Here is an 11,379-nt window from a genome sequence, read left to right on the forward strand (position 1 = left end):
AGCTTAGCCTGAAAGACCTGGAGCACGACCATGGAATTCTGTGCCAAGGCCGCCTGCCTGGCTGAGGAGTAAGCTTGTCCAGCGAGGGCAGACGTCATCCTGCACAGCTTGGAGGGATGATCGACCTTTACTTACTTTCCATCCAATGGCAGTGGGCGCGCGGCCACTGACTCATCTAGAGGAGGCAGCTTCTCATAGCCCATTTCTTCAGTGCCGTCGACGGAGGTGAGGGCGATGAATCAGACGTTTGAAGGATTTTGTGAGCTTGCTGACGAGGGGCCTGACAGCACGTTTATCCAGATGACTACGAGTGGGCTCCTCCGACACAGTCCACTCCAAGCCCAGCTCTTCAACCGCCTTAGAGAGGACACGGAATAATTCAATGTCCATCCCTGTTTTGGCATCGCTGGGATCTGTAGACGGCAGAGGGGCGGGGGGTTGATAGAAGAGCCCGAAATATCCTCTGCGTTTGACGCTGCTAGAGATACCACGGACCCTGGGTGCACCAGCAGCAGAAGATGCGAGCCAGGCCCCGGGCGATGCCCTCTCCCCCTCCGCCACCTCTTTTCGAGATCTCCACCTGGAACCGCTTCGCTCCCCTCCACGAGGCGGAACGCAATATTGTGATCGTTGGAGACTCCATTGTCCGGCACGTCCGTGCTACGTTAGCTGAAGGTAATGTGCACACTAGGGTTGGGCTGATAGATGATGCCATAGACATCACGATGTTGAGCCGGCATCTGAATACGGATTCACACTTTGGGCACCCCGATCGCGATGTTTCACTGTAGACATCGTCTGTTGCAAATTTTGTAGACATCGCCCAACCCTAGTGCACAGTCACTGTTTCCCTGGTGCTCGTGTTCTCGATGTTTCTGCGCAGATATCCACGGTCCTGAAGGGCGACGAGAGCCCTGGAGCGGTCGTGCTGCACACTGGGGTTAATGACACCAAGCTGCGGCAGACGGAGACACTGAAGAGGGACTTTAGGAGCCTGATCGAGACGGTGCGCAGCACATCGCCCGCGACGACGATCATCGTGTCAGGACCACTTCCCATGTATCGACGAGGACACGAAAGGTTCTGTAGACTTGTGCTTTAAATGAATGGTTATTGTCATGGTGTAAAGAACAGAAACTGCTTTTTGTAAATAATTGGAATCTTTTCTGGGAGCGTCCTAGGTTTTTTCTCTCTGACGGTCTGCACCCGCTTAAATGATAGAAGTACTTGTGCTGTCCAATCTATAAAGACTGTGTCTGTTCCCCGAATAGTGAGGTCAAAATATATATTTTATGCAGGATCAAAAAAAAAATCTGATCATGATTAAACCAGAAAAATGCAAAATAAATGAACTAAAACAAATTTTTAAGTTTGGGCTCCTAAACATTAGATGACTCGCACCCAAAGCAGTTATTGTAAATGAAATGATCACAAATAATAGTTTTGATGTACTCTGCTTGACTGAAACCTGGCTGTACCCATAAGTACACATGAACTAGACGAAATGACTAGCAACATGGGCACGATCTTCTCTAATACATTAGAAGCTGTTGCCCCATCAAATTGAAAAAGGTTAAGAGAAAAACTTTCTGCGCCATGGTACAACAGTAATACCCATTCTCTCAAGAAAGAAACTCGTAGTCTTGAGCGCAAATGGAGAAAAACTTACTTGGAAGTTTTTAGAATTGCGTGGAAAAACAGTATGTCCAGCTATAGACATGATCTAAAAGCTGCCAGGGCCGAGCATATCCACAAACTCATAGAAAATAACCAAAACAGTCCAAGGTTTTTATTTAGCATAATGGCTCGATTAACAAATAACCAGACTCCACCAGATTTAAAGGGGTCATTTGATGCTACTAAAAAGAACATTAGTTTGTGTATTTGGTGTAATGAAATGTGTTTATGCGGTTTAAAGCAAAAAAAAACATTATTTTCCACATACTGTACATTATTGTTTCTCCTCTATGCCTCGCCTTTTTGAAACGTAGCTATCCAGTGCGTTGTGATTGGCTGAATACCTCAAGCGTGGTTTGAAAATCATCAGGCAAATGATAAAAGAAAACGTACTTACGTGAGTCAGAACTGCCTTTTAGTCTAACGTTACTCTCCCAGGATCAGTAAACAGTCCTCCATAAAATGTGCCGGCGATCCACAGCACTAAGTTGTATTTCCTTGGTGAGAAGGTTTAAAAAGAGTGCAAAATAGAATGGATTTAGGCTGGCTGACGGTCGATTTACAAGCCGAAATAGGACGGTGGTACTTACGGGACAAGGCTTAGCATCTAGGATGGCGACAGCACAACCTGTTTTTATGCCAGAGACTTTTACAGGAGCTAATTGTGAGTGGTCAGATTGGATAGGACAATTTGAAATGGCAGCTGAAGTAAATGGCTGGGACGACAGCTTGAAATTGAAGAACATTAAAACCCATTACAAACGAGGCATTTGTTGCATCCAGTGGGGACATAATTACTGATTATAATGACTTGTACTTTTTGTGTCTTTTTACGCATTGTGTTGCATCGTGCCACGTAAACATAAAACCCTATCTGCATTTGTGATCGGAGAAATAACAAAGTGCTACTCCACACTGCCCAAAGCTCGTGTTTGAATCATCAGTGGCAAATGATAAAAGAAAACGTACTTACGTGAGTTGTCACTGTTTGTATTTGATCTTATGGATTGTCACCAATGAAGTGAGTGAATGTATGTAGCACACTGTCCTAGGGCTTTCTAGGTTGTGTTTAGCCTGTCCTGCAATCCCCTCTCTTAATAAAATTACCTGTTGTGATTGAAGTCGTGGTGGCGTGTTGTCTTCTGGTGCCAGACCACACTGGCTTAAAGAGTTAAAGGTGGTGGCAGCGGCATTAACAATATAAATATTACACTATTTACCTTAAAGCGTTTTCTTTTATTATTATGCTTACATAAGCAGATCATTTAATCAGGGGTCTGCACTCATGGTTTAATCTACAGGGTATGTAATAGGACACACAGAAGCAAAGACCAGGAGATCCAGGCATATCTTCAGCAGGATTCTTTATTGAAAATGTGCCATTTTGGTGTGACAGTCATGAAGTCCAACTAAGGCTGTGATGCACTGTATTTTATAGGCAGTTAAACTTACACACAGCCTCAGCAGTGACTCCTTAAACAAAGCATCGAAAGACAATACAAAAAATTGCTCTAGCAAACCTAGTCCCTAAAGATAATAGCACCCCGACTGGTTTAAACAAGAGAGCTAGAGGCATTTAAACGTTCACACATAGTTTGACTCTCGCTGGAAACTATTGAATCTAATCACTAAACTTCATCATGTTGAAGGACCATGTTTTCATGTGACGTTAAATCAAGACACAAGATCAGTGAATCTTAAACTCATTCTTACATCTGTTTTCCCACAACACCCAGCCATAAAACAATGGTGAGGCTTGTCCTTTGTACAAACTTCCCCACGTTTCTTCAGGTATAATGCTCGTTCTTTTACGGCATTGATCAGTTAAATGGATGTTGTCCGCAGTGAGAATGCAGATGTAACTTAAGAGTGTGAAGCATGTGGCTTGTCTCTATTGTGGATTTTCATGTGTCCCTTAAGGTGGTCTTTTTTTATAAAACTCTTCCCACATTGATCACAGGAGTACGGCTTCTCTCCAGTGTGTGTTTTCATGTGAATCTTCAGGTGGTCTTTTCGTGTGAAACTCTTCCCGCACTGATCACACATGTGCGGCTTTTCTCCCGTGTGGAGCTTCTCGTGTATTTTCAGATATCCTGGCCAATCAAATCTCTGGTCACAGTGTGAACACTTGTAAGGCTTGCCTCCAGTGTGAACTGTCTGGTGCTTTCTCAGGTCACCGGCAGTAAAAAAGGTCTTCCCACAATCAAAGCACATGTGATCCTTCACACCACGGTGTCTTTTCTGGTGTAATTTTAAGCCACTCCGCACACTAAAACTCTTTCCACACAAAGAACATGCGTGTGGCTTCTCTCCCGTGTGGATCTTCATGTGAACATTAAGGGCTCCTTTTTGTGCAAAACTGTTCCCACACTGATCACATGTGTGCGGTTTCTCTCCGCTGTGGATTGTCATGTGTATCTTCAGGTTGTCTTTTCGTGTGAAACTCTTCCCACATTGATCACATGAGTGTGATTTCTCTCCAGTGTGGATTGTCATGTGTTTCTTAAGGTGTTCTTTTTGTGTAAAACTGGTCCCACATTGATCACATGAGTGTGATTTCTCTCCAGTGTGGATTGTCATGTGTTTCTTAAGGTGTTCTTTTTGTGTAAAACTGGTCCCACATTGATCACATGAGTGTGATTTCTCTCCAGTGTGGATTGTCATGTGTTTCTTAAGGTGTTCTTTTCGTGTAAAACTGGTCCCACACTGATCACATGAGTACGGTTTCTCTCCAGTGTGGAGCTTCTCGTGTATCTTCAGGTTGTCTTTTCGTGTGAAACTCTTCCCGCACTGATGACACGTGTGCATCTTCTCTCCACCATGAACCCTCGTGTGAAGTTTAAGACTTTTTGTGTTTGGGAATCTCTTTCCGGTCTGAGGGCAATAATTTTTGGCTGCTCTAAATGTCTTTTCTCCAGTTTTGACATGATGATTTTTCTCCTCTCCTTCACTCAGTTCTTCACTCTCCTCGATCTGTTCCATCAAGCCTAAAATAAGAAAAAAACTTTAATTTTTATCCATCTATTCTCCAAACCACTCATGGGGGATTTTATTTTCTGTATATCATCCATTTAAAATGAAAGTGAACTCGAATGTAACACCAGAACACAGACAATTGCAATACAATAGTACAGTGGATTTTGACTACATTTGAATGAACAAGTATATGTCCCTGGAACTTTTCACGACTTATGCACATTGATCAGTTGTTATTTGTAAAACGATACAGGCACAAATCCATATTTTAAAATTAATGAAAACAATTTAAATGAACGTGAAACTCTTCCCGCACTGATGACACGTGTGCATCTTCTCTCCACCATGAACCCTCGTGTGAAGTTTAAGACTTTTTGTGTTTGGGAATCTCTTTCCGGTCTGAGGGCAATAATTTTTGGCTGCTCTAAATGTCTTTTCTCTAGTTTTGATATGATGATTTTTCTCCTCTCCTTCACTCAGTTCTTCACTCTCCTCGATCTGTTCCATCAAGCCTAAAATAAGAAAAAAACTTTCATTTTTATCCATCTATTCTCCAAACCACTCATGGGGGATTTTATTTTCTGTATATCATCCATTTAAAATTATAGGGAAATGAAAAAGTGAACTCGAATGTAACACCAGAACACAGACAATTGCAATACAATAGTACAGTGGATTTTGACTACATTTTAATAAACAATTATATGTCCCTGGAACTTTTCACGACTTATGCACATTGATCAGTTGTTATTTGTAAAACAATACAGGCACAAATCCATATTTTAAAATTAATGAAAACAATTTAAATGAACCATTTTATCATTAGCACTGACCCACTGAATCTCAATCCAATCTCAGCTTTTACACAAACTAGTGAAAGTGAAAGTTTCCCAACACTGTTCCTGGAGGCACACCAACACATTTTCCAACCTTTCCTAATCAAACACAGCTGAATCAACTCGTCAGCTCGTCAGTAGAGACTTCAGGAGACAACAAAATGTGCGCTGTTGGTGTGCCTCCAGGAACAGTGTTGGGAAACACTGATATAACCCATCCAAGTGAACACACATGGCAGTACAGTGGTTCCCAATCCTGGTCCTGGAGAACCCCCAACACTGCACATTTTAGATGTCTCCCTATTTAAACACACCTGATTCAACTCATCAGCTCATTAGTGAAGACTCCAAGACCTCAAATGTGAGCGTCAGATAAGAGAGACACCAAAAACGTGCAGTGTTGGGGGTTCTCCAGGACCAGGATTGGGAACCACTGCAGCAGTAAGTAGTGAACACACACCCCGGAGTAGTTCTGACTGCATTCATCAACCCTTTTACCAAAAGGGTAAAAATAACCACGACTGACTTCTATAACGTAAAATAAACTTAAGTTCATTACAAGTAAATATAAATGAGATTTTACTTAATTTATGAAATTTTAAAAAACATATATAGATGTAAATCAAATTCAGGAAATCTGGATTTTTCTCACACCTGCTTTCATTGACCATTTGTTGAAAATAAAAAAAAAGACAGAAAAGAACATTTCAGTTTTAGACTCCAGTTTGTACCCAGTTTATAGAAAGTGTCCTGTGTATTACTTGATATTTTAACTAAATATGAAATAACTTCTCACAACCCATATGACTTTTCATACTACAAATATAATGACTTTAATGTTCATTAATCATTAATGAGGATTCAAAAATAAACACCAACCTCTTTGTTCTTCAGTCTCTTCGTGTTCCATTCTGCAGGATTCTGGATCGCTCATGTTCTCAGTGTTCAGCTCTGCTGCACTTCTAGGCTGATGGGAATATCCCAGCATTTATTGGGGATCTGCTGTTGTGGGAGGAGCTTCAGTGAAGGTGAGTTGTTGTGGGAGGAGCTTCAGTGAAGGTGCGTTGTTGTGGGAGGAGCTTCAAGCTGTGTGGCAGGAATTGCAGATCTGCTAAAATCCAAAATAATCAGTTAATATGTTTTCATTATTTCACACATTTTAAGCATTCAATGTTTTGTGTTCACATTTTCAGAGATTGATAGATTAAAGTAAAAGTTCACATTCTATGAGTTTTTGATTTTATTTGTGAGTCGATATAATATAAACCTTAACCTCTTCTTATCATAAGAACAAACTAACAAACACATAGATGAATACACATATTTTTATATTTTATTTATTTTATTTGTATATGAATAAAACATAAGAATAAACTGATTCAGAAGTAACTGTACAGATGTGAAAGCAACAAAAACACTTCAATTAGTTGAACTGTAGTTGGTTTCAGTCTGTTTACAGCAATGTAATGAGCTTTAAGTGGCCGTTTACAGCTGATCTGAAGACATCAGAGTCATGAATGAAGGTGAAAAGAGGAACTATTAACATGAAATCAGCACTTCTGAAAAGTTTTTCATGATCATCAGCAGAGATTTCACTTTATTTAATTGTTTAGAAACAGCATTTGAAAGATGCTGATTAGACCGCATGATTATTGCACAGGTGTGCATTAGGCTGGCCACAATAAAAGGCCACTGTAGGAAACTTTTTCCTCGTCGAAGCAGAAACCAGGAGACGTTGGGATATCTTTCATACAGAAGTCACTCTTTATTGAGGACTCGCTGTGCGTCGCTGCAGTCATCCAAGTCTGACTAAGGCAGTAATACATGGTAGTTTATATAAATTTTAAGGGGCAGTGCTTAGAAATGGAGACAAAGCACCTGGGTGATGCCCTTATACAAAGCATGCAAATGAAGTACAGGAATCAGCCCGACACCGGCCTTTTCCCAGCCTTGATCTCATCAGCATAACAGTTCCATTCAAATGCATAGGTCATAATCCAATCAGTCTGACAGTCCTAATCCAATCAGCATAACTACTCAAAGACTGGGGCAGAGGCACCAAGAGCCATTACAAACAAAAGGTGATAGTCAAATGAACCAGATTACTGAGACCAACAATAAGAGAACAGGAACAGACAGGAACCTCTTGCTCCACTTTGCTTAAGATAATCATTTGTATTTAGCATTTAAGGTAAATGACATCAGACAATGTACTTCACCTTAGTTTTTCATGTGATGCTATGTCAGAACATAGGATCAGCATATTTTAGACAGATTCTTAAATTTGTAATCCCACAATTCCCCCTTTGAGAGTTCTAATAACTCTCACAAAATACAAATTTAGACACTTAAAAGTTCATTCTTGTAACCTGTGATCGTTACAGGCACATAGCACTTGCTCTGTGTTGATTGTCTGTAGTGACGAACAGCATGTTGACACAGAAACAAACATGCAGCTAGGGTCCGTTTAGTTCTTACGGGTAGTAATCTTTTCTGGTTGGAACTGTAATTTCCCCATGATGGGCATGGGTCAGTTGTTGAATTAAACACTTGATACTGTGGACGCATAGATAGTACACCAGTAGGAAAAACAACAGCAGAGGATACTGCTGCAATCTTTACTCTGGCTTTAACATCAGAGTCTCTTTCCCATGTAGCTAACCTGTCCAAGTTGTTTTGCAAACTTCCAGTGGACCAGGTTAGATCTAAGAATGGCAAAGCAGATCTGTACTCTGATAAAAGGCCATCAAACCATGCTCGAACTAGTGGTCCTTTATGATCCAGTACCTTCTCTGGAGTGTCAGCTATTCCACTGTATGCTGCAGCTGACTGACAAAACCTTTCAGTGTATTCACTCACAGTTTCTTCTTTCCTTTGCACACAATTAGTGATTCTGGACCAGTCTATTTTGGGTCCCATGATATTCTTTAGAATTTTCAAAACACCTTCTCTCAAATCGCCTTTACTGGCATGTTGTAGTTCAGAAGTAACAGCAGACTCAAAACTGTTGAATTCAGATTCAGTTAGAATTTGTGACATCAGCTGTGTGACTTCTGCTAACGACATGTCATAGAGATGCATTTTGCTGATCAATGCTCTTCTAAGTTCAGAAAAATGTGTGCGTGCTGAGGGTAAGCTCTGGGAGAGTCTCTCTATATCTCTAGGGCCTAGTGCTTTGGCAACAGCTTGTACTTGGACAACAGAAGAGTTGGGAGGAACACTTTCAATTCCCTCAATTCCCTTCTCGTAGCGCCACATACCTTCACTGAATCTACAGGCACATCAGTTACTGATCGGATGGCTACATCTGTTTCAAAGAAAGTTTGTAAGTCAGGATAATTGTTATCAGGCTGACTAACTTCTTCCACATCAGTTTTTGCTGCAGCTTTGTTGCGGTTCAATTTCTTAGTCACAGAGGATACTCTAGCACGGAGCTCTTTGTTCTGTTCCTCTAGCTTTAAGTTACGCTGAGACTGTTGTGTAGCTAGCGCTAAACCAAATTCTCTGTGGCAGCAGATAATGGCTTTCACATTGTTCTTGCGTATACATACTCCTAGTACCTTTTTACACTCATCTACAGACCAAGCCTTGTCTGGATGAATCTCAAATTTCTGAGTTAGTTCTTGTCTAACTTTCTCAGTGACTATTAGGTTCATTTGCACTCCTAACAGTGATTTGAATTCGCTATCTGACCACAAAGGAGTCGCGAGACCACCTTTTTCAGCTGTGGGGATCAGTCTAGTATTTTCTAAACATTTTGTGAGTTTCTTTGTTACCACACAATCAAAACACTAAAACTTCTCTGATCAACAGAGGGTACGCTTGTTAACACATCAGCTATTGTTAACCTGCCTTGGCAAGGCAGAGGATAACAACTTTACTAGCACTTTACGCTAAACTTCCCTGTTTAAACAGAGGGTAAACAATTCTTCTCTGCCGAAACAGAGGGTAACAAATATTAACACGTAATGTTAATCTTCCCTGCTTGAACAGAGGATAACCAATTCTTCCCTGCCGTAACAGAGGATAACCTTCATCTCTAAAATAATTTTTTTAGAGGATAACTTAGTTAACCAAACCCTACAGCTGTCTGTTAACTCTTCTCTAACGGCACAGAGAATAACAAATTTGTACTGGTCTTAAAGTTCCTTTTTGGATAGAGTGACACTCACCAACCCTTGGTTGTACAGAAAGATGCAGTCTGGAATGAAGTCAGATCTTTGTTGAGCTTGAAGTCTCAATCTGGATTCAGGTGAGGAGCTCTATCCGGGTCACGGCACCAAAACTGTAGGAAACTTTTTCCTCGTCGAAGCAGAAACCAGGAGACGTTGGGATATCTTTCATACAGAAGTCACTCTTTATTGAGGACTCGCTGTGCGTCGCTGCAGTCATCCAAGTCTGACTAAGGCAGTAATACATTGTAGTTTATATACATTTTAAGGAGCAGTGCTTAGAAATGGAGACAAAGCACCTGGGTGATGCCCTTAAACAAAGCATGCAAATGAAGTACAGGAATCAGCCCGACACCGGCCTTTTCCCAGCCTTGATCTCATCAGCATAACAGTTCCATTCAAATGAATAGGTCATAATCCAATCAGTCTGACAGTCCTAATCCAATCAGCATAACTACTCAAAGACTGGGGCAGAGGCACCAAGAGCCATTACAAACAAAAGGTGACTTTCTCAGTAATTTGGTTAATTTGACTAACAGTAAGAGAAAACCGGAACAGACAGGAACCTCTTGCTACACTTTAAGATAATCATTTGTCTGATGTAATTTACCTTAAATGCTAAATACAATGTACTTCACCTTAGTTTTTCATGTGATGCTATGTCAGAACATAGGATCATCATATTTTAAACCGATTCTTAAATTTGTAATCCCACACCACTCTAAAATGTGCAGTACTGTATTAACACTTTATTTCATTGTTTAGAAACAGCATTTGAAACTACTCTATACTTTATTATTATTTCTAACAATATGAGACAAAAATACGTGTCAAAACAAACACACTCAAAACAAATGAGCATGGTCACAGTATTTTTCTGCCTATATATATATATATATATCTATCAGGTATTTAACCCTAACAAGGGCAAGACCATAAAGAAACATCAGTAAAATCATTTATTGCTATTTTCCATCTTACGGTGACTTAAATAATACAATTTCATGATTTTATTATTATTTATATTATTTTATTTATTTTTTCCAAAACTTGACTCTTATTTTTCAGGATAGGTCGCCCCTTTGTGGGTATAAATTCACACAAAAAAAAATGAATACCCATAACGTACAGCTTTTACAACACAGAGGAAGATGCTCCATTATTAACAACAGTGTGCATTTACTCTTCAGTTGTAGCATCAGTAGATATAAGCACATCAGCTAAAGAGTTATTATAGAGAATAAAAAGGAACATTTTCTCATTTACGTGTCATAGCATATGTACTTATATAAATATGAGTAAGAATGATATCAAAGGTAATTTTGATATTTTGTAAGTGTCGTTAATTTACATGTCATTCGTGTAATTTATTAAATTAACTATTCTATTTAAAATTGTGTAATTTAACAACCAATGGCAGTCAGAAAGGTAAATTTATTCTATTAATATTTACATATTAGCCACACATCCAAACTGAATGATTTCACAATCAAATATTAAAATGTGGGGCAGAGGGTTTATGGAGGCAGAAAAGTCACAGTTATCTGACCATTCTCTGAAATCAATGAGTACAGATCGTTTGTAGCTGCATGATTGTCTATTTTACGATCTTGTATTTGAATAGACTGACAATAATACGCAATGGCCATACTTTAAAAAAATACACTTGGATATTCCAATCCATTTACTGTCTGCTTTTTGATTCAGAAATTCAAACA

General features: G+C 39.9%; 1 protein-coding gene across 1 annotated transcript; it reads right to left on the reverse strand.

The window, feature by feature from the left end:
- Positions 1–207: 207 nt before the first annotated feature.
- LOC107573272 (gastrula zinc finger protein XlCGF57.1-like) lies at positions 208–6,543 on the reverse strand. Its single transcript, XM_016259700.1, has 4 exons — positions 6,369–6,543; positions 4,959–5,165; positions 3,702–4,664; positions 208–599 (listed from the first exon to the last, which is right to left on the reverse strand). The coding sequence occupies exons 1-4, from the start codon at positions 6,475–6,477 to the stop codon at positions 208–210; spliced, it is 1,671 nt and encodes a 556-aa protein (XP_016115186.1). The 5' UTR covers positions 6,478–6,543.
- Positions 6,544–11,379: the final 4,836 nt, after the last annotated feature.

This window comes from Sinocyclocheilus grahami, unplaced genomic scaffold (genome assembly GCF_001515645.1).
Source record: "Sinocyclocheilus grahami isolate Dianchi unplaced genomic scaffold, SAMN03320097.WGS_v1.1 scaffold1909.1, whole genome shotgun sequence".
NCBI classification, from domain to species: Eukaryota; Metazoa; Chordata; class Actinopteri; order Cypriniformes; family Cyprinidae; genus Sinocyclocheilus; species Sinocyclocheilus grahami.

Excerpts from the sequence above, each read along its gene's own strand:
- LOC107573272 (XM_016259700.1), bottom strand. The coding sequence starts at position 6,477 with ATGCTGGGATATTCCCATCAGCCTAGAAGTGCAGCAGAGCTGAACACT. Across the intron at positions 4,665-4,958 it reads GTGTCATCAGTGCGGGAAGA|GCTTGATGGAACAGATCGAG; the intron begins GTTTCACGTTCA and ends TTCTTATTTTAG. Across the intron at positions 600-3,701 it reads GTGTGATCAGTGCGGGAAGA|GGGAGCGAAGCGGTTCCAGG; the intron begins GTTTCACACGAA and ends CGCCTCGTGGAG.